The sequence below is a fragment of the Lepidothrix coronata genome, unplaced genomic scaffold (assembly GCF_001604755.1).
Source record: "Lepidothrix coronata isolate B3197 unplaced genomic scaffold, Lepidothrix_coronata-1.0 Scaffold130, whole genome shotgun sequence".
In the NCBI taxonomy this organism is placed as follows: Eukaryota; Metazoa; Chordata; class Aves; order Passeriformes; family Pipridae; genus Lepidothrix; species Lepidothrix coronata.
In genome coordinates this window covers 183,360-206,396 of record NW_016690310.1, presented here as the reverse complement: position 1 = coordinate 206,396, position 23,037 = coordinate 183,360, and the positions used below count along the sequence as shown (strand labels likewise).

At 41.7% G+C, this 23,037-nt stretch overlaps 1 protein-coding gene across 1 annotated transcript in view; it reads right to left on the bottom strand.

Moving 5' to 3' along the window:
* Positions 1-21,748, bottom strand: part of ABTB2 (ankyrin repeat and BTB domain containing 2) — a 114,559-nt gene extending 92,811 nt beyond the window's left edge. Inside the window, exon 1 of the mRNA XM_017826782.1 lies at positions 20,676-21,748. Coding sequence (XP_017682271.1) covers positions 20,676-21,537 — 862 coding nt within the window. The 5' untranslated portion in view covers positions 21,538-21,748. The remainder of the gene's footprint in view (positions 1-20,675) is intronic.
* Between the last annotated feature and the right edge of the window lie 1,289 nt (positions 21,749-23,037).

Below are 23,037 nucleotides of genomic sequence, written 5' to 3'. Positions count from 1 at the left end.
CTATTAAAAGAAGTTGTGGAATGTATTCCTAGTATCAGTGATTTTTACTGCAGTGAGGCCTTGCAGTTGTTATTGTCATGGAAGGCTTGATGCTCATGGTATAAAAATCACTGTTACAGAACCTCATCATCAACTGATGCAACTTGTCCTCCAAAATCAGAAGCTTCAAAGTTACAGGTGGGCAGTGGAGGACAAAAAAACCCTCAGAACTTTGAACAGCCAGAACATCTAGAATTCAATCCCAACTCTAATACTGACTTAAAAGGTGGCCTTGGACAGTTAGTTGAAGTTTTGGTGCCACACCAATACAATGGGTAGAGTGTTATACTAACAAGCAACAATATTAAGATTAAATAAAGTCAAGCTTCACTAGGAAAAAAAAGATACTGGAATACAAGGAAATCTATCCCATACATGTTTTTATTTTCATAAAGGATCTGCTTTCCTTTTCCCACAGAACAACACCAGCAGGGAATGCAGGTCTCATGTTTTCAAACCTCAGCTGTACCTTGTCATATTTATTCTCCCACAATCTTCTATATATTCCTACATTCACTAGAAACAACATGGACAAACTTGGAGAGATTTGCAAACATTTTGATTGCACCCAATGATTAAGCATTAACAACAGACCAACTAGACACTGTAAAAGCAGGAATAATATCTGATCCTTCATTTGGAAAGCAGGAGACATCCCTAATCCCCCCTGCTCACTGATGTGCTCCTCATGGGACGCTACTACAGAACTAACTACAGTAAATCCATTCAGTGCTGGCTTCCCAAATGTTTGCTCATAATTGTCATTCTTGGTCATCCTTCCCTTTTTTTTTTGCATGAGAAGTGTGAAAGACAGGAATAATTCTGAGCGATCTGTTTTGCAATCACTACCTCCTTGGTTTCCCAACTGCAGTATTCACCCACAGGTTTTCCACAACATCTAAGAGCAGACCATGTTTTTAGAAGAATTTATGTATCCATATTTTCTTCACAACAGAAAATTATATTTTCATATATATATGAATTTTTTGTATTTACTAAGCACAAGTTTTAAAGTTAAGCTGTTGTTTGTAGACTGTTACTGGTACCAGCGAAACAGGTTTGTAAGCATTGTAAAATGCTTTCCTATTGAAACCATTTAAAGCACATGTTATTACCAACTTCTTAATTTTGCTATTAATGATAAAACTGTAAAGATGAACCCCCTCGTTTTCAAAGTCAGAGCTAAAGGACATAACCAAATTCATGAGCTGTTGTGATTAAGAACAGCTGAACTGCAACAAAAAAAATTACAACAGAATGAAAAGTGTCAAACCAGATCAAAGAAGTGATTGAAGAAGCCTGGAAAGACCTATTTAGTTCAGAATCTAAACAGCTTCTCAGACAAATAACAAGAGATCCCACTCTGAACACAACACACCTTTATCCTAGTGCTGCATTTCTGCTATGAGGGCATTTCACAATTATCAGTATCCCTAAGGAATGGGAAGGGGTTATATTTTACACACAGTCATGGTCCCTGAGACCTTTAAAACCAGTTAGGTGTATAGCCACACTTAGGAGATCCTGGCTAAGCACCTCCTGCTCTGACCCCAAATCTCTCTAGCTACTGACTGTATTTGCAACCAAAATGTTTTAATCCCTTATTAATTTACTCTCATATTCATTTATTCTGAAATGCACAATAAAAGAATTTTTTCCTTTGCAATCCCACACTCCAGCCCCACTGTCTCAGCTTCATCCCTTCAATGTTTTGGGGAAGGCTTTTTGATATTTCTGCTTGTAGAAAAGACACCAGATACCCAGAGACATTTCTGATCCTACTGCAGTTGTAAGTACACAGTGTGCTGGATAAAACCTGACAAATTCCCTCTTAATACTTGGGAAGGGAATTAGCAGCAAGACTCAGTTCTGCAATGAGAAAGGTTTAATTAATAGGTGTCAGCATAATGCAAAGGTGGTTTCTCCATAATCCCTTTTGCTAAAGGCTGGGAACGGGAAAGACTGGGAGAAGTTCACTCCTTATGTCTGGCTTTACAAGCAGAGTACCTGTGCAAACCAGCAGCTCCCAGCACAAATATCCCACCAGTAAATCCCAGGACACAGCTGACTGGGAGCTTGCATGGGTTTGTATTGCTTTATAAAAGGCTTTTACTAGCACACGTTTCAGATGACTTGAAAACTCAGTAGTGGCTTCCTGAATAATGTGCCTGGCTCAAACTCACACCAATAAAACTTTTATACCGGCCCAAACTGCCACCTAGTATTTTAACATCACACATTATGCAGGGAAGCTGTTTTAGAGAGCTTTAAATGCTGTATATTTGCTCCACTTCCTCACATCTCCAGTGATGCCATAACTGCCAGGAGCAAATGGTACCCAGCTGTACAGTTGGAGACACAAACACAACATTTCCCAGGTCACTTTTAGGGAGGTAGTTATTAAACATAAAGATGAGAAGCACTGATGTGCTCTGTCTAGTCAGGAAAAAAGGCCATTTCTCGACCTGTGATGCACACAGGGCTTATCCGCGGCAAATGAAGCCGATTTCAGGGATGTGCTTCTAAATTAGCAGAGCTGGATCCAGCGGCACATCGGATCCCTGGCAAAGCTGGCGCTCAGCCACCTTCAGCTTCTGAATCCTTGTGCGCAAGGAATGAAAGAGCCGGTCACATCCGCCGAGTGGAATGAATTAGTTACTGACAAAAGATAACATTTTCTGCTCCCTGAATAAGAAAGCGCTGAAAACGGCTGCGTTTCTGTAACGTGAGTGAGTGTTTAAGAGTCCCCTCTGGATAATCTGCATGTAAATGAGGCAACATTAGTTGCGAGTATCTCTGGAAACTTAAACTGGCTACACGTTCTGAAAGTTAAGTAAAAACAGAGCCATGGGAGAGAACCCCTAATTACCACATAGCGAGGGGACTGATTAAAACCATCGGGGCAGGGATCCTGTGTTTCATTAAATAAATACACCAAGTCGAGCTTTATTATTATTTTAGCTGATGAAGGAAAAATAAAGTCTACCTCCAAATGCATGAAATTGCCTAAATTCAAAGTCTCACTAGTAACAGACGTCGAGCAGGGCAGGATTTTCTTTCCCCCTAATGTTTGTATTTAAGTAGCTCACTATGGCTACTTGGATTAATATGAAATACTGAAGGCACAATTAACCTCTGGCATTTCAGCATTCTACATAGAGCCATTCCTTTTGGATTTCACATGGCATGGTGTAACTAATAAATTCAACATCAGAATACTATTTTAACCATTTTTTTAAGCTAAAATCTGAGAAGAATTACAGGGCTTTTTGGTATAATGGACACCACCACCACCACCTCATTTATTCTCCAGCTTATAGAGCCTTTTTCTGCTTTCTCAGTGCTGCATTAAGTATTCAAAACTGATTGCCAAGAGCGTGAGCAAACAGCCTCAGTGAGGTCATTTCTGGGTAGCAATTTCACAGGGGGTTTACTTCAATTAAAGAAAGACAGACATGAATTTGTATGTACGGAGCAAGTTTCCTCTTGCTACCATCGAACTCAATTTAGTTACACCGCTCCAGGCAGGAGAACATCCTTCTCCGGGCTATATTTGCAGCCTATACCTTGTTAGTCAGCATTATCTCGGCTGATGTTTCCAGAGTTTTTAAGTTAAAAAGAAGCCTCTACTCCTTTTCCATCAGTACTGACAGCCTCAAAGGAATTCCACATCCAGAACTGGTACTGCTGGTTAATGGGATCTAGCCTCTTTGAGGAAAGGTTCAGAATAATCCCAACATTTTCACAGGAGAGAAAGTTACAAATCTTATCAGTTGTTTTTACTAATCACTTGAAAAGCTCGAGTTTTGTTAAATGCTTTGTTCAACGGCTGAACAAGTTAATACAGAGTAACTTTCAGTGTCATGCTCTCCATCCCACTCTCTCTTTTCAAGTTTATAGCCTCCGAGCAAAATAAAGGAAAGATAGAAGAAAAGCTGAAACTTGCACAGTCACCAGCATTGCTATTTTAATTGGCATAAAATTCTCTTCAACTGCCTACTTATGTATTATTAGTCTTAATTTTTATAGGTGACATTCTGTTTTTTAAGGATTACGTAAGACTAAGGCATAATCCTGTACCTGTTTTCCTGGGCAGCCAGCGTTTAAAGTCACATATTTCCAAAGAAATACTGAATGAGTTTTTGGTTTGTGAAAGCTCCACAATGCAGTAGGTAGAGAAATCAAAATATTCTCGGTTCTCCACTTGCAGAGTGACTCAATTCTCCAAGTACCTTTAGGCACCATTCATGTCAGTAGCTGTAACCTTAAAAAGGGCATCCAGTGATAACAAAGGACAACAAAACTGGGTCTCCTATAACCAACAGATCCTACTTGGTCATTTTCTAAGCTTAAAATGATCAGGCAGGTTATGCCTTCAACTCTGGGAAGGGGGACAGGAAAGAAAAGAAGAAAGAAAATAACCACTGAAACATGAGACCAGACCTTAGGCAGAGGCAAACCTCACAGCCAGACTTCAAACCCTTGATTTTGATAGTGTCTGGATAGTGAAAATACTGATATTGTCACACACTGCAATAATACATCATGGCTCTAACTCAGTGGAGAGAGTCTGTGAGAAGTGTATAGTAATATTTGGCTGCCACAAGGAAGACTTCAGGGATTTTTCTTGGGTTTTGGGGGAGCTTTTTGGTGGTTTTGCAGTGGGGTGTTTTTTCCCCTTTCTGTTTTGTTTCATTATTTTTAAACATCAGAAATAGTTTTGACTGTACCAATGGCTACAAGGCAACTCAAGAATCCTCGTTTGTGGTAGCAAGTAGCTCAGTCCCTAGGGATGAAGTAATTTCTCTCTGGAGACTCCCTAGAGCAAAGGGACGTCTCTGTTTCATGCTCTGGCAGAATTAAAATTCTGCCTTTGAAACCTCTATTTTCCCATAGTTTTTTCATTGCACACAAAGCCACAACTTTGCTCACTGCAGTCTGTTGAGTGCAGGACTTTGCTGGAAAGGAACATGTCTTGGTATTGCCAGAGTCCATCAGTGGTCAGGCTGGACCCAGTTGGTCTGGGCTCATCCCTGCCTTTGCCACAGGGTTCTCATACAAATGTGGGATCACAGTTGATGTAACACTTGTTTGTGAAGTTCTTTCCTTCCCTGAACTTTAGAGACTCTACAAAAAGTTAAAGGAAGCTACTGACACCTTTAAAATGTAAATTAAAAACAGAGACACAGAGAGGGAGAAAAATCACATGGCCCAGAAGTTATCCAGCAGCTCAGAACCACAGAAGGAGTCAGAAGATGTGGGACTGCCAAACGCTTTGGAGAGGGCCTCTGGATTGCTGCCTCCTCCTCTCTGGAGCTCGGCCACTGCTTCCCTGCAGCCACCTGGGCAGAATTCAACAGTTTCCACAACCAGAAAGGCCTTTCTGCACTCAAGGTGAGGCCAAGATGACAGTGGACCACATAATATGCGGGACTGTGTTGTGTGCACATTAATTGGGCAGAATGATAATGATCAGAGAAGGCAGCAGCTGATCCTGGGGTCCATATCACTTAATAAAGCCCTAAACAGCCTCAGCAGGTTTGTGGGTAACACTATTTTAGGCTGCCCAGTTCAAGAGGGGTGTGTGTAAGCTGCAGAGAGAGCAGCAGATGGTCTCTGCCTGAAAATGGTCAGAGACCTGCAGATCAGGGCCTTCAAGGTGAGGGTGGGGAGCTGGGCTTGTCCTGTCTGGCTTCAAGGACACTGAAGGCCAATTTAAGAGAAACCTACAACTATTTGAAGGATAGCTACAAAAATTATGGAGTCAAATTCTTCTCAGGAGCAGCACACAATGCACCCCAAACTCTGGTTTAGCAGTCTCAGGCTGGATATTAGGAGAAACTTCTTCACTAAAAAGCAAGCAGGTTGCTCAGAGGGGCTTGTGGGATCTACCACATGAATGTTTCCCAGATTTAGAGATGCAAAGCCACCTCTTACCCGATCTAGTTCTGGCAGGAGCCCACATAGAGGTGGGAGATTGGACTAGGCAACCTCCAGGAGCTCATCCCAACCAGCATTTCAGTGATTCTAAGGTGACCAAGCAGCTATGCAATACAGCCAAGAGCTCCAGCTCCCAAAGTGTTCATTTATATTCCTCCTCCTACCCTTTCTTGTGTCTAATTCATAAGCTCACAGAGCTTTCACAATGAATGAATCAAAAATACTTAAAAATACCAAATAAACCCCAAAACTATCAAGCCCATGCAACTTCCCTGATGTCAGGGGGATGTTCAATATAACAGAGCATGTATCTAAAAATACCCTACAAGATAATCTACATAAAACACTTCATTCCTTTTTAAAGTGCTGCTTTTGTCTTAGCTTGTCATAAGCTGAGGAAAAGAGAGGGGCAAAGGCAGGGAAGAAGCACATAATTCCCCTCCCACAAAAATAAACCAAATATTCATTAAAGGCCTGAATATTTTCAGCAGACCCAAATACTTAAGCAATTCTTAATGCCTTCAACACCCCTGCCTGAATGTTGTTACTGATTACTTGCATTAGGAAGTTGAGGCCAAAGAATAATCTGTCCCAAAGCAGCCAATTGGGAAAGAAAATAATAATCAGCGAACAGCTGTGTGATTGCTGCACAACAGTTGTGGGAAAGGCAGTGCACCGAGGGCAGATCCGGACCCATTACATCAGTGCGGCTCAAGACAGAAGGAAAGCATTAGAGATGTGAAGTAAGCTCAGAGTGCAGTCCACAATGTGCAGGACAGGCAGCAGAATGCAGCTCATTAGCATAGCTCCATGAATGCCATTATTCAACCAAAATTAAGACTACATTGCTCTCAGCTCCTCAGTGTGCCAAGCCAGGAGTGTTTTAAGAGGAGGCACAACTTGGAGCCCAAGAGATCTCATTCTGGTTCACCTCATGCTTCTACTCACCCTTCCATCCAGTTAAGGCTGCCAGTTTTATGAACTACTATATATTAATGACCACACAAAGCTGACTGTACCCTCCCAATAAAGTGAAAAATGCTGGTTAAGAACACTCCTTAAAAGCTGAATGAACCCTTGGTCCTGTGGTTATGATTCCATTTTGCTCTGCAGGAACAGAAAATTGTGTTATTAAGTAATTACAGAGCAGGTTTCTCACCAGATCATTCAATCTTTTTGAAAAGTCATCTACTGATCCTTTCCTCCATCTCAAAACTAATCTAGGTTTTAATGGTTGATCTATTTGCTCACAGTACTCAGAAAATCTCTGCAACAAGTAGATGTGACTATAATGTAGTAAGTTCTCAAACCATTAGGGCTACACAGAGGATATATAACAAAGACATTGCCAAGGAACTCAGGAGTTTAAACACAGAATAAATTCTCTTGTAAAATAAGCACTGGGATTTGAGGGGAGAAAAGAAGGAGAAGCTGGTTTATGTACCTTCCCCCCCAAAAAAGACTTTTAGGAAAGTGAGAATTTTTGTGTCGGCGAGATTGAACAAAGTGAAGAAACCACTAGTCCAGGACAAAAATTTATACATGGCAACTGGGGAACACAATAAGAGTTCAGTTTTCCTTGTGCAGGTATTTATATACAGCCTCCTTCTACTCCTAAAAATGAATAAATAGAGCCAATACTTCAACAGGGATCCATTTTGCTTTACTCCTTATTATAACTTAATTTGATGCTCTTAACCTGTAGATCTGAATACATAACATACATCTTAGGATTCCTGGCCTTCTGAAGCACACAATAGATGCAGTAAGTTTTTTAAAATAATAACTGAAGGTCAAGCTCAGTGATTAATGGGTTCTTTAATGTGTTATGCTGATTTTGTTCCAAAATAAGCAGCTGCTTTATATGACCTGCTTAATTTCAACAGCAAAATCACAAAAAGTAGAAGAAATCACTCCCACATGAGTCTCCTAAAGCTCGTGCTGTTCATCACAGAACAAGCAGAGAATAACCTGCTGTCCCTGAACAACAGAAAAGTGTCCTCAGATGAACCAGTCCTATAAAATACTATATATTTTTACAGATATTCCCATAGCAAGCTCCTCAGTAGCAGCTGAGCAAGAAGCAAGGCTAGGAGAGCAGATGATTATTAATGCAGATCCATATTCAGAGCCAAAAGTCAAACTAGAATGTGTCCATCAATCCCTAATTAAGATAAATCACATAAAACTCCTGTTGTCTTCTAGAAATCACTGTGGGTGACATTCAGCTGCAGCCAACCCATGCAAGCTCCATGAATATTTTAAAGAAATATTGTGTCTCTCTCCCCATAACTGGCTCCAGGGAGCTGACAACAAAAGATCTTGTACCTCCAAGCAAAATACAGATTGAAAATACAAGTGACAGTAGCTTCCCACCATTGTGGAATATCAGAAAGAGCTGTAAGCCACCCCAGATTGTTCCAATCAGCCTTACTCAATCACTCGAGCACTTCTTTGTTATGCACTCTCATCAGAGAAATACTTGGCAGTGTTCACATGGAAATCATCAGCAGCTTTTTGGATCACTTCTTTTACTGGAGAATCAGCCCAAACTTTTCAGAATGAGGATGTTTCACTAGAATGCTCTTTCAAAAATACAATGCTCTGCTGAGGATTCGGGCAGGTGGCTTGGCTGAGACAGTTTGCCATTTGACAATTGTCTCCAATCAGATTGAAAGAAAATAAAAAATAAAAAAGCAGCAAGTCTTTTTAAGATATTACACAGGGAAAAGCAGCAGTTACTAGAAGGTATAGGGTCATGGAATAGACTCCTCACTCACTGATCCCAGACCCAGGGTTAAATGCTACCCAAGTTATTTGATTTCTAAATGGGATTAATTGGTATCTCTAGTCTCCTTCTTGACAGACATCACCACTGCATCCAGCAATATTTGGCACTGTAGCCTTCACCTTCCTCCTGTTCACAGTTCCATTCTTTCAAGCAGCTGAAAAGGGACTACATAGCCAAAAAACAGCTATGGTTGGAAAATGCCTGGAGAACAAACAACCCTCTTGTATGATCCCCTTCGTCAGAATTAAAAACCACAGATGGGCCTGGGAGAAAAAGTTTTAAGTCAGCTTTTTTTGCCACAAGAGGTTTGCTAAGCTCCTATTCTGTCCATCCTGAATGTGTCCTCGGTATTGTTTTGTTACTATTTTTTAGTAAAGGAGCATCTTCTCTACAAAAATGAAATTGGAAACTGATGGAGAAATTCTCCAGTCCCCTATATGTCAAGGGAGCATAAGCTGCCCAGTCAGACACTGCTCTTCAGACACACTGAGAGCTTTGCAAACTGTGCAGTTCATTACACACAGATTATTGTGCTTATCTCTCATAGACAGATAAGAAAACTGTTTGCTCTCCAAAGCAAATCACTCCAGTATCCCCTGTTTCAATCTAAGAAAATACATGGATAAGTGACCCTATGATCTACCCACAGCTAAAAACTGAGCCAGCTCCACAAGCCAAACAGCTTCTGCATCCCTGTCACTTGGTGGATCACACACATACACTCTGAGCTCTAGATGTTTAACTAACACACAGAATCCGTGAAAATCCTCCCTGAAAATAAAACCAAACCCCCAAAATGAGCCCAGGGAAGCGGAGGCAGGAGGTGTTCTTTTGTCTGACATGCCCAAAGCTCTCTATGGCTCCTCCACATGTGCCAGGGACCCAGTTCTCTGCTGCTTTACTCTCCTTTTAGCCCAGCACAACCAATTAAGTGAGGGTTGAATCAGGCCCCCGGTATATAAATGGACCATTTGAAGTTACACACGTTACTTTACATGGAAAAAATTCCAGCTTTTAAAAAATGAGCATATAAAATATAAAAAGACATTGAAGGCACACACAAGGCAGCTTTGCTTTGCCCTGCCTGTTCAGGAGAACAGATAGCCTGTTCTCTGGCTCTCTTTTAACTGCGAACCTTATACTAGCTGTGTATATTTTGGACCCTTTCCCATCCTACCATGACTTCCTGTCTGAGTCTGCAGCCCATGGCAACAGCAGAAAATTGGAGTGTGGGCTCTGCAGACGGTGGAAGGCCAAATGCCCTGTGCCAGCTCAGTATCTTCTGCCATAACTTCTGCATTATCTAAGGCTTGGTTGTGTGGCAAGAATTACCTTCATGCTAATGAATTATATTCATTGGAATTTGTAAGTTGTGCTCGCCTTAGGGGAGCTCTGGCCTTCTGCAGTGAACGTGAAAAACCACAATCACACAGCCTTACACATACTGTAAAAGGAAAATGATCCTCTGAACTGCTGTGGAGGTAGAGAAAATTCACACAGTTTTATCACACAATTCCAGCAGGTCACTGAGACTGTTTAAAAACAAAGGAACACAGTCCCCTCCCCAAATTTAGGGATGTGCAGCGTATACAACGTGCCACAAAACAACCTACAATGAAAGCTGCATTTCCACATGTCTGCAAAAAAACATGAGACCCAAGAATACACACACAGGGAAAAGGTGCCAGAAACAATTCCAGGGTTGTTTGCCATTGACAAACATAGTGTTAAGCATCAATCTTCCTCGAGTGGCTTTAATAAGAGACTTTGCACCTGGCACTGCCCTGTGAGAACAGAGCTAGAGGGAGTGGCAGGAGGAAGGCCACACTTTTTCAAAGGAATAATATTAATAAAAGCACACCAGTCACCCTCCTCACACTCACCAGCACAGCTACAAAACTACCTCAGTGCACAGATGCTTTAAATCCCCCCTGCTCCCTCCCATATAAGAGGACATTCAGGCTTTCCATGGAATGAAGGGTCACCATCAAAGCTTCTCCCACCTCAAGGTGTAAAGCTTCTAAATTTACTGCAAAGTACTAAAACAAAACTACCTCAGACAAACATGTGGCCTCAACCCAAGTGCTTTCAGACCAGGCAACTGCTTGAAAGAATCCAGGTTTTTTCTGATAAGCAATAACTGATCAGTCCCCTATTAAATCTAAGGGAAATTATTCCTTTGGCTCTAGCAAGGTTAAAACTTGAAGGTAAGCAGCACTTCCCATGTGGATTCTGAGCTTCTTTCAGTAACAGCATTGACAACAATTCCAACATTTTCTACTTGATGATCTTACTGTCATCACCCCCAAACATCTTTTCAGTTCAAACAAAACTGATACTCACTGAAGCCAAAATTTCCACATATACCGACAAAACAGAAAAATTTTCATAACACTTCCTGGAAAGAAACACTTTAAAAGTCTTTATATATTGACAATAGAATTAAATGGTTTATTAAAACCAACAATAAAGATAATAATGTGTCTTGGTTGCTATTGTAGTTTCTCATCTTCTTCCCTCCCCTCTAAGTTAAAGTATCCCTTGAGCGAAAATATCCAAAGGCACCTTATAAATTTGATATAACAACTTAAAAGCACCAGAAACCATGCTAAGAACATAATAAAGCTGTATTAATTCAACTCTGGAGCGATTTTTATGATCTCTAGACTAAACAAAGCTGCCAGTGCAAGTTGAGCATTAAACAGGGTGGGGGGTGGAGGGAAGATAACATATATAATGAAATGTATTTCCTCTGTGGGGGTGGATATATATATATATTTCTGCTCTTTGGTTGAATGCTATCTCTTATACTATTATAACAAGCATCCATCCTTAAGTGTTTTGGTTAGACCTGTGGTGTTATCTCAGGAAATTGCACAAAAATTGGGAAAGAAATAAAAAGGAACCTCACAACCTTTTAAGGACAAGTTTAGGGCATTCACCAGTCCATTAATCATGGAGTCATTGGATCATTTAGGTTGGAAAAGTCCTCCAAGATCAGAGTCCAACACTGCACTGCCAAGTCCACCATTTCTCATCACTCCTGTCACCGATTCTTCCCAAACTCAGCCCACAATAAAACACTCCAAAAAGACACCTCTGACATCAACACTCTGGCTGATGGTACACAGAGGGTGCTCTCTACCTGCTACAAAAACACCACACCTGCTCCCATCCCTGTTCCTCCAGCCCCAGCAGCATCCCAGTACCATTTCCTCATCCATCAGGAAAGGCCAAAACCCTATTTCAGATTAAAAAAAAAAGGATCATCAGTGGATCATCCAAGAGGAATCAAAGATGAGTTGACTGTCTAAAAGCAACTCAAAAATCAAGGTTGTGTTTTCATCTACTAGTTTTGCCACACATGGAGCACTGAGTAGCTATTTAAACAAAACATGCAAACAAGAAACTGACTGCTACTAAATTCTATTAAAACATCAAAAATACAACCAGTTTGAAGAAAATATGAGGCAAAACTGGCCTGATTCCCTGCTTTAGCTGTTTGCCAACACTCAACTCTTGCCCTTCAGCTGAAACAGTCGTGTGCTTTATTCACAAACAATAAAATGTAAATATTAGAAGAAACTCTATTCACTGTCAACTTGGAACTAATCAGGAGAAAAACCAGAGCTATATAGGATCAAGAAAATAATAGATAATTATGCCTCTACATGTTTATTTTTTTAATGTATAAATCCCAGTGTAAACACACAGTCATATTCCCTTCTTTATTCTCCAGGACTCAGGCAACAGGCTGCAGATTGGGATAGAAATTCAAGGAACAGAATTACCCAACATGGACTGTAATGTTATAAACACTAAAGACTGGGACAAGCAGATTATGTCTTTTGTAGTGTTCCTTTCCTCTCATCCCTGAAAAATCATAAACAACATTTACTTTGATCTTTCACAGCCCCACAGAAAATTTATCAGTTGTTATAAATTTACATCCACAAACTGAAAAGCTGGTCTGAAATGTTTATTTGGCTTCAGTTCTTTGTCTCTATCCCGTGATTATACCACAAACACTCTTAATCATCTCAAGCATTTTAGTGTCACTACACAAAACCTACAGAAATTGCTTAAGCACATTTTCCGCTGTTTTCCTCTTTTTTGCTTCTTCATTTTTGGACAGGGAGAGCCAAATGCAGCCCCTGACAGCCCTCTCTGGCACTGCAGGAGCTGGTAGCTTGCTTAATTTGGATGAGAAGCAAGTTAAGTAGCCCTGTGAACACCACACAGGTTTTAAGAAAGAAATGGCCCACATGTAGTAACTAAACAACCAGAACAAGATGGACAAGTGCTCGGTGCACAACTGACCTATGAGTGTCTGGGTCAAACCCACACAAAGAACACCAAACACTTTTTGCTTGGTCCACAAGAAGGAGGGAAGCGCATTGACATCAATCCCTGTGACCTGATTTAAAGATGCTCCCAAGGTTACAGCCCAAAGTCTCAGCTCTGCTGAACACCCTTTTCAAGGAAATGTTTCATGTTAAGGTCACAGCAAAGACCAATCCCAACTACTCCTCCATAAACAGCATCAGTTGGACTAGAGTTAATAAAATCACATCATTAAGTAACAGGTCTGGAGCAAATGAGGAGAAGTTTACAATTCTGAGGCTCTTTCATCTGCAAGTAACACATAACAAGGAGGTTTTAACAGACAAGGATTTTACAGCTCAGAATTCCATTTAACTTGAATTAAAACGACTGATCCCCAGTGTCCACTCCTGAAGACAGTACAGTCACAGCATTCCTTTTCCTCAGAAGTTACTTCCACACTATTAATTCCACCCCACATATCCCAGGCTCACAAAAGTGCAGCCACCACCCTTGCAGGGTGCAGGCAGACACTTTAATTACAGGTTGACAAACCACCTCAGCTGTGCCCTGCCCATCACTGGTCTCTCCTTGCTCCCCTTGCCAAGCTCTCCAAGTCACCCTCTGCTCCCAAACATTTCCTGAGGACCAGGATGAGCTCTCAGATCCAGCCCAGCCTGTGAGCAGAGTCAGAAGGCAAGTCTGGATGTGTTGGGGTCAAAGGACCAAACCTTTCAGCATTTGGTGCATCTTTTCTTCTTTCTATTATTGCTTTCTTGGCACAAGTCCTGCAACTCCACTTAAAAGGTTCTCTTCACTCAAATGCTTGAAAGGTTGGACCAGATGAACCTTCCAACCTGGTATTCTGTGATAAATTCACAACCTGGAACCCTTAAATAGACTTAGATGTAATAATATGTGGTGGACTTTGAGAGCACCTATCTCCTCTTCTGTAAGGAAAAGAATCAAGAGTTCTGTTGAAGTACTTTGGCCCCAATTTGTAAATTAAGAAAGCATGAATCCATCATTGTGCTGGATTTACTGTTGCCTCAGGCTTGCTTGGATTTAACCAAATGTCATGTTGGGCACTTAGGTTCAAAATAGCATGTAAATTAATCCCATCAAAACAAGAAAATCATCAGAAATGATTGTGTTCATTCTTTTGTTCGTCAGCCTAAATTCTCACTGCTCAACAAGAGCAAACGGACATTTTCTCCTGCTCTGGTGGAGCAGAACTTAGTCAGGGAGAGAGGTTTTCCTTAATGTCCAGTGTATAAAACTGCAAAGTCCTGCACCATAAACAATGGAAAAATGTTTATAAATATATACATTTTACATATATATTGACTTGAAAAGCTTAGCACTGACCAAATGCAAAACAAGAACTAAAATGTACACAGATAATTATTTCTCTCTTGTTTCCAACCATTCAGAAGATAAAGACAGTGAGGGATTTGCTGGGCACTGTTGGGTATCCAGTGGGTTTATTGTGTTTAGAAGCCTCTGTTTCTCCTCATTTGAATTCCGCTGGCACAATGGGCAAACTGCTCAAGAAAACGTAAAATGTATTGATCTTTAAGAAAGTACAACTTCATGAAGATTACAAGATTAATGTGTTATCTTTGGACTTATTTTTCCATTTTCTTGCATTGCTGCAAAATTATTTCTTTTTAAAAACCTACTTCTAGTTCAACACTAAGATTTTTGGTATAAGCTCCCAAGTGCACTTTGGAGCTTCAGTTCTTTCTGAAGTTAATTAAGTGTTGAGTCCTAAGCCCAACTCTGCAACTTGGTAATTGTGTATTAAGTGAATTTTATAGTCCATTTTAAAGAAGTATTTCCAGGACTTTACTTATGTTTCCTGCAGAGGATTTTATAAACTTCAGTGTTTCCTTTGAGTTGTTGCAAACCATTACAACACCAAGCATGGGAAAGGGACAGAAAAAATCCAACAGATTAAAAAAAAGCTTTAAGTGGACCACTAACTGGAGGAATTGAATCATACCAGGTACATCAGCAGAAACAAGTATTACTACATGAAAACATTAATACCCAAACAAGATTTTTCAGAGTAAAAAGATCATCATTTCACCCCACTATCAAAACACAATTTATTCAAAATTTACCACTACCCTGTGTTACTGGTGCACTGAATTTTGGAATAGCCCCAAATTAGGTAGGATTAAGATGTCAAAACAGTCAAAATATATATGATATCCATGCTCTGGGTGAGTGATGATCTCAAGGAAGAGGAAGCAGTGTGGAAAGCCAGAGATCAGTTAGGGAAGTTCATTGACAACCATCAACTCTCCCCAGATGAGTTTAGATTTCAAATAATATTTTATTATTAAGAATATGAACACCCAGAGCTCATTCCTCATTTTCTGCTGACACACACACACTAAACAACACGCAAGAGCACCCCAAATATCCAATCACTGCTAAAGTTTGAGCTAAAGCAGCATCATTTTTCATCTGAAAAATAAATAAATCAATGAGCCAAACACCAAAACTGTTATAACTTAGGGGTTTACACACCAAGGATAAAATCCTGTGCTGGCCCCAAAAGAATTCATTCAGTTCAAACCCTTGGCTTTGGCAGTAACAAGACACTTCAGTCTGGACACAACAGGTCACAGAGTTTTCTCTCCAAAAGATCCCTCACTCACAGGCCCAGCTCCTCAGTTTCACAGGGTTAAGCTGCCACCAACCCCAATTCCCCTAAAAACCAAAATATAATCAGCATTTGGTAATTATACACCAAGGGAGTTTCAGCTGTTTAGCCAACTGAATTGAAAGGACACAAATTTTATTGCCATGGAGTAATATCAGCAATATGAAGGATAAATTTATGACTGCACCATTACTTCATTAATGAAGTTTTCCTTTACTATCACTAAAAAAAAAATATAGACACAGAAAACTGATTATAAGGGGGGAAAAAAAATAGACATTTTAGCCTTACTTGAGCTATACCTTAACATAAAATGCACAACTAAAATACAGACAACTGCAGAGAAGCAACTGGTGGTTTGTGTCTGTAGGAGAGGTGAGCATGTACATATAAGCATTAACATTTAAGCTTAAAGAATTTGTCCCTGGGGGTTTGTGGATAGAAATCCAAGCTCTTGACTGTGGAGGAGTGGAAGCACACAAGGTATTTGGGGGTCCACAGGTGAATGAAGCCATAATTTGAGTAGGATCATAGCTACAACCAGCTCATCCAACATGGAAATGTGGACAGAAGTCTATTACATTTCTGCCCAGGAATCCCAAAACTGCTTTAAGCTCCTGCTTCAGACACAGTAACAGAATGCAGAGTTATTTATTTTTTTCTTAAATAATTGGCAAGCCACCTGCAGTATCATTGTCCTAGCCCTCTATTTGTCCTCAGCTTGGTTTATTGATTGCATTTACAGCTCTCTTCCCAAAAGTCCACCCATTCTACCATGTAGTGCTTTCCCCAATAGTTGTGGAGCTGATAGCTTATTAAAATTGATGAGGCTCTTGATGAGCACACCAGTTTGTTCAGCTCTGATAACAAAAGGACATTCTACTTCTTAAAGTGTCACTATTTTTGCTCATGCTGGATTTCAGTACAATACCACAACTACACTGAAATAAAGTTATTTCAGACCATTTTGACAACTACAAAAAGGAATTTTTAGATTGGCATAGCTTTAAAAATCCTTAATTATTTATTTTTACTAATTACCCTCAATTTTAAAACTGGCTTTAATTTTTAACCTGTATTAGTGCAATGAGAAATATAAAAGAAAATGTGCTTAGTGACACTAAATCTCAAGTCCATGTTTGATGTGTGGCAACGTTTAGAGAAGAAAATTTAATTTTATTGAGTCCAACCCATTCCCTCTCACTCCAAGGAAATGTTACACGTTTCTCCCCTCAACCCCTTGCTAAGAAAAATGCCTTAAGACATAAGTAGAGCTTATTTCAGGCTCATGTTTCTACTCCTCGTCAGCTGAGCAGGCTTGTTTCTGGATTAGTTCATCCAGGGAGAACTTCAAGTGTTTAGGTTGACAAGTACGTGGACAAACAGTGTTATCAAATTAAATTCCAACCCCCACCTTATTTTTTTTTAGCAAAAACATCTGTCAACACTTGTATCTGCAGAGCACCAGGATGTGCTGATGCATTAAACAGCACAGCAGGTGTACTGGCAGTCACAGGGGTGTTTGGCCACAGCCAGATAGTTAAATACAATCTAAGTGCTCTAGTTAATAGGACAATAATAGCAAAACGTATTTGCAGTGCTGATAGTTCAAATTCTAAAGAAACAAGCACCAAACATAAGCAGGGCAAGGAAAAAAATCGTGATTCCAAGGTAAGTTCATATTTCAACTCATCTCTCAACGAACATTTTAAATTAATAGACTAATATTCCAAACTAGCATGACTTAAAATCCCTGTGAAACTACTGGGTGCATTCTCTACTTGAGCTGCATATTACACATCTCCATGTAATTAAAAATAGAAAATAAAATGTGTTTCAGTTTACACAAGTTTGGGGTTTTTTTACCTTCCAGTAGCCACATTCTTCAGTAGCTGCTTATAATTTTTGCTGCTTTTCTTTCATTTTCTTTCCAGCTTGCACTGCATTATTTTTTCATCAGCCCACCTAGACTCTGCCTAAAAAGACTTAGTCCTTGGAGACATCAACACACCCAGAAGCTTGGCAGAACTCCTTAAGGCCACAAGCTCAGAGAACAATCCTCGTTCCACAGAACTCACACTGACAGCACAAAACATCTCATAGAGGCAGCAGAAAGTTGATTAAAGAACAGCTTCACAGAAAGGGCAAATAAATAAGCGAGCCACAGATTATTATGTATTAAAAAAATATTAAAATTCCCCCTTAAGCACCTAGAGTTTTAAACTTTACCCTTCACACACCAGGTGTTGATTAAAACACATTTGTTATAATACATAATATTACTCCAAAGCCTCGAGAGCAGTGAGTGGACTGTGGTCTTTGATGGGAGATTAGTCACTGAAGAAACACAGGGCTAAAGCTCAGTCTCTTGAGAATTTAGGAAGATTTATGTATTTACTTACTATTTCTTTGACTCCAAAGCAGCAGGCTATCCTGATCTAATAATGAAAATGGTATTCCATAGATCATAATGCCAGAAATGTCCATTATGATAATCTCCTGCATAGGACACCGCCATGGATTTCATCCCAAGATTGCAATGCTTGACTGGAGTTAGACCTGAACCTCTTAAGTGCTCTTTATCTCTGACATCAAACTCAGGGCTATAAACAAAAACCCCAACACACACATGCCAAACGTGCAATTTATGAGTCCTCCACTAAAATGCTCTTACTAGAAAAGAAGCAAAAGTGACAGCAAAGCAAGTTTTCCTGTTCCTTAAACAGGAATAAATCCAGCTATTTCACCACCAGATCTACTTCAGATTCAAATTAATGTAAAAAGCAAGATCACTTGAAAGCACTGCAGAGAATGATGTGAATGCTACTCATTTACAATTCCTACAGGGAGAAGAAGAAAGAAGTTATTTCAAGCTTTTTTGCATCCATATAAAACCATTTGTGGCCTTGCAACTGCAAGAAAAGCCATTTAGAAGATTCACTGACTTGTGTCAGGTAAAATACTAGTGACAGACTGTCACAGGAAATCACAGGATGCCTTCATGTGCGGTTTTATTCAATTTCCAGACTTAAAAAATGCATCCAATTATTGACAGAATTGATCTGAAAGGCAGGAACAACAAAAGAGGCAACAGAAGCCAATCCTTCTGTGGCCACTGTCTGCCTGGCTTTGCACTGGAGGAGCGTTATCAGAACTGACCATTTGGTGCTTTGAATATTTATAAGCGTTTCCCTGCACAGTCACCCTTCTTTCGATTGAACACCAGCATCCATTCACTCCCTGCACTTTTTCCAAGGAGATTTCTCTTAAGAAATAAAAAGAAGGGACTGACTTTTCCTCTCCATTTTACACACAGAACTTGTGTGGCAAAAGCACTGAGCAGAGAACACAAAAAAAAAAAATGTATATTTTAGTTCACAGAAGCACAATATTTCACTCCAGCTTCCCTAAATAAGGGGAAAAAAGGTCCTCTTTTTGGACAGGTGACACACACTCCCAGGATAAACAAAGAATTACAAGTGTTTTGGCAGACAGGACATCCTCATACCTCTCTAGTCATCCCTGAGCTTGGAGTTTGTAGAGTCTCTGACTTTGAAAGTTACAGTTCTACCCTGAAACGGTGCCAAGAGAACATCCCAAAGGGCTCTTCACATTTATTTCACAAACATTTAGTGACACTGTCAGCGGAGGGAGGGCAGATAAAGTGCACAGGAGGGGTTTTGTGAGCACCCTTAACGGCAGGAGGTCTCTTACCTTGGAATTTGAGCCAGGGGACACTCACTGCACTTATCTACTCGTGATCTGAATCGCGACATTATTGCTTGGGTACGGGATAACCTCGGGAAATCAATGCATCCAGGGAGGAGAAGGTGAATCAGCCCTCTTTCGACACTGTTTCCTTGCTAACACTCACCTAGGGGGTGTTGTCTCTCCTTCACTTGTCTCTCGCTATGAGATTATCTTCTGAAAACGCCAAGCCGCTTGGTTTTAGAGTTAAACCATTAAGGTGTTAAGCATGGAATAACCGACCATAAGGATGTGGCCAGAGAAAGTCCTGAAGCTGTGGGTGGTACACAAAATAGTTTCCTAAACTCCAAGTTTCCCTGAATTTTCCACAGAAAAATATGGCATTCCTCAGTGTGACAGTGCAAAATAAACAGAACTGTCACAGTTAAGCCTTCCAAACTGCTCCTCGGTCTTGTAGGAAGATGCCAACATTCCTCTATCTGCTTATTTGCTTAAGTGCTCAAAACCTTTGCTTTCCAAAGAAATTACAGGGGTAAGTACCTTAACATCGTGTTATTCTCATTACTGAGGCACCGTCCTACATACTCACTTTGGCAAGCCAAGCACAAGCTCATGTTTACTGCACAAGACAACACAGCTCTCTGCTGAACTAGAAGGAAGCCCAAGTAACACGTAGTTATGAGTTTGAGCTCAGAAACTGAATTTTACTACTCCAAAGAAAAAAGATTGAATGTTGTTTTCCCTCTCCAGGTTGTATGTGGGAACGGCATCTTTAAGATGAAGCTGCAAGACACTCACTATAATAGAAATTTTGTCTAAAAGCGACAGTGGTATTTTCTGAAGAGCAGCTTCTAGAGCACATTTCATCTTACGGTTACAAAGAAAGAGGTTTACACGCCAGTTAAGAGTAAAAAATGCTCAAAACAGCAGCTGGTAGAAAGTCAGATGTTTGTTAGGACAACAGGGCTTGGTTTCCCACAGCTTCTGCGCCTTTTATAAGCTGGGACATCTCAAGAATAGAGCAGGATCATTCTTGCCTGGTAAAGCCGCCGTGCCCGCTTTGCGCACACACAAACCACGACCAAGATGCAATCCAGATGGCAAGAAAAGCCAAGGAAACCACTGAGTCTATAGAGATCAAGGATTTTACTGTAAAGCTCGCTGGTATGAAGACAACAAATCGTAAAAGCTGGGTCTTACCATTCGCGTTTTTCCCACAGATGAGATGCTCGTAAGGTTGCAACACTCCCCAAAGTTCCGCGTCATTGTTGATAACCATCTCCAGGACTTCGGCCGAGATCTCCCCTCCACCATCCGGGCTCTGACTTGCCAAAACCCTACCCTTAATCTCTTCCACGAGGTTCTCCATGCAAGCCGTCAGGGAGATGGCCGCGTACTCGTGGATCCTCACCGAGATCCTCGTGTCCACCATCCACCTGAAAAACCTCCCCACCGAGAAGGTGAGGCCACACCTGGCGGACTTCCCTTTCCTCAGCCCGTCTCCTGCGCTCATGCTGTACAGGGACAGCGCCTTGACGGTGGCCAAGACGCAGCTTTCCGACAGGGACCAGCTCTGGATGAGCTTGATGGCGCTCTGCACCTCGAACCTGGTGCATTTGGAGTGCATCACGCTGAGCCGCTGAGCCTCCCTGGAGATCCTGATCAGGGCGCGCCGGAGCAGCTGCGAGAGCCTCCTGACAGCTTCCTGGGAAAAGGTCCTGCCGTGGCCATCTCCCTTCCCTTTGCGAAGGATCCTACCGATGTCTTCATCAGTCCACGGGTATTCCTCTAGATCCGGCAGCTTAGGGCACTTGGAGAAGATATCTGCGACCTCGGGGTCCTCCGGCAGAACGGTGTTCACAGTATCCCAGCTGTTATTCCTACTGTTCATGGAGCCCGAGTAGTACCACCAGTTGCCTCTGTGCTGAGAAGAGGTGAAGGCTTGGGAGTTGGACTTGGAAGAGGAGAGACTAAGGGACCTGCAGGAATCCCCTGCCCCATAACCAGAGTCCAAAGTCAAATCCTCCAGGGTCTTCAGAGTAGAGCTGTATATCCCAGCCATAGGAAAAGACGGGTTAAAGCCAACCGGCAGCGCAGCGCGAAAGGTGAGGCTGGGGCAAAGCCCTATCGAGCCACCAGCGGCGCGGGAGGAGCGGCGGCAGAGCGGGAAGGAGCCCTCCTCGAGGGTCCGGCTACCTCCATCCCGGCGGGAGGCTGCGCTGGGGCATCTCCAGCCTCGGGAAAGGCTGCGGAGGGTCCGGCGGGGCGGGACGGGAGCGCGGCCGCGGCTCCGGCGCAACTTCCCCGGCGCGGCTCCACCGCCGCATGCAAATGAGGGTCGCGCGGAACCGCCAATCAGCGGCGGCGGCGGAGGCCGGCCGGCCAATGAGGTGATCGGTGGGCGGGGCGAGGGGAGACCGGGACCGGGCTCGGGACCGGGACCCGCGTCCCGGCCCTCGGGCTCGGAGCCTGTTCGGTTCCCGGGGCGGGGGTCACCGCTCGAACCGGGGATTATACGGGGCAGCCGCGGAGCTCCCGAATTCCTCAAAGGAGCCTTTGTGGGGTTTCCCCATCGCGGAGCCCGGCACCAAGCCCAGGACCCCGGCTCGTCCCTGCGCGGTGCGAGGGCGCTCCCGCTCGGCCTCACCGGGGAGCGGCAGGGCTGGACGCGGGGTCTGCCCGTGTCTCTGTCTCAAGTCCTTTCAGACTACAGTGATTTAACTTTAAAATTAAATATAAATAATTACTAAATTAATTTAACTTTGAAATGCACTTTTCACAGCTTCCCACAAGGCGCGACCCCCCTCCCCCCGCCCAAAGATCCTGCCATCTACAGCCAGCCGAGCCAGGCACGCAAAGTAAAGCGGGAGAGAATGCACGTCCTTGAAAATGTGCATCCTTGATAATGTCGCAACTATGCCAAAATGTGTAAAACTCAGAGGATTGGATTTTTATCTGTTAGTTCAAAAGGATTCTGAATTTTTCTTTCTATTCTTGCCATATGCTCACTCTTTGTAGGATGTAAGTGAAAAGATACTTGTTGAAGCCAAAAGAGTCAATTCAAGATTTCTCACAAATTATATTCCCCCCCTCCCCCCAAACTATAGAGTGGATCTGTAGAACTTCACACGAAAATCTACAGATCTACACAGTCCTGTAACAAAATACATAGATCTTACACAGCCCTGTAACTTACCTACAGGTTTTAAAAAAAACCCATTGTATATCTTTTCCATAGTAATGTCCCTTACAAGATACAGCTTCCAAGTATTATCAGCTTCAATACCTGGAGAATACCTTCCAAAACCTCCTTTTGTGTTTTTGTACTGTTCTATGTACACTACTTAGTGCCAGTAAGAAATAGATCACAACTATTAGGTATGAATTAAATACTTGAAAAATCATATTTTACTTATCCGCTTCTGCTCACAGGATCAAGCAGCTCCTGTTTATACTGAAAAAGAAAATACTTAACAGGGTGTACTAACTTTTCACTAGCTGACCCTTAAAACTGATTTTTTTAGAAATCCAAAATATCTTCTTTTATCTTTCTTAGATCAAA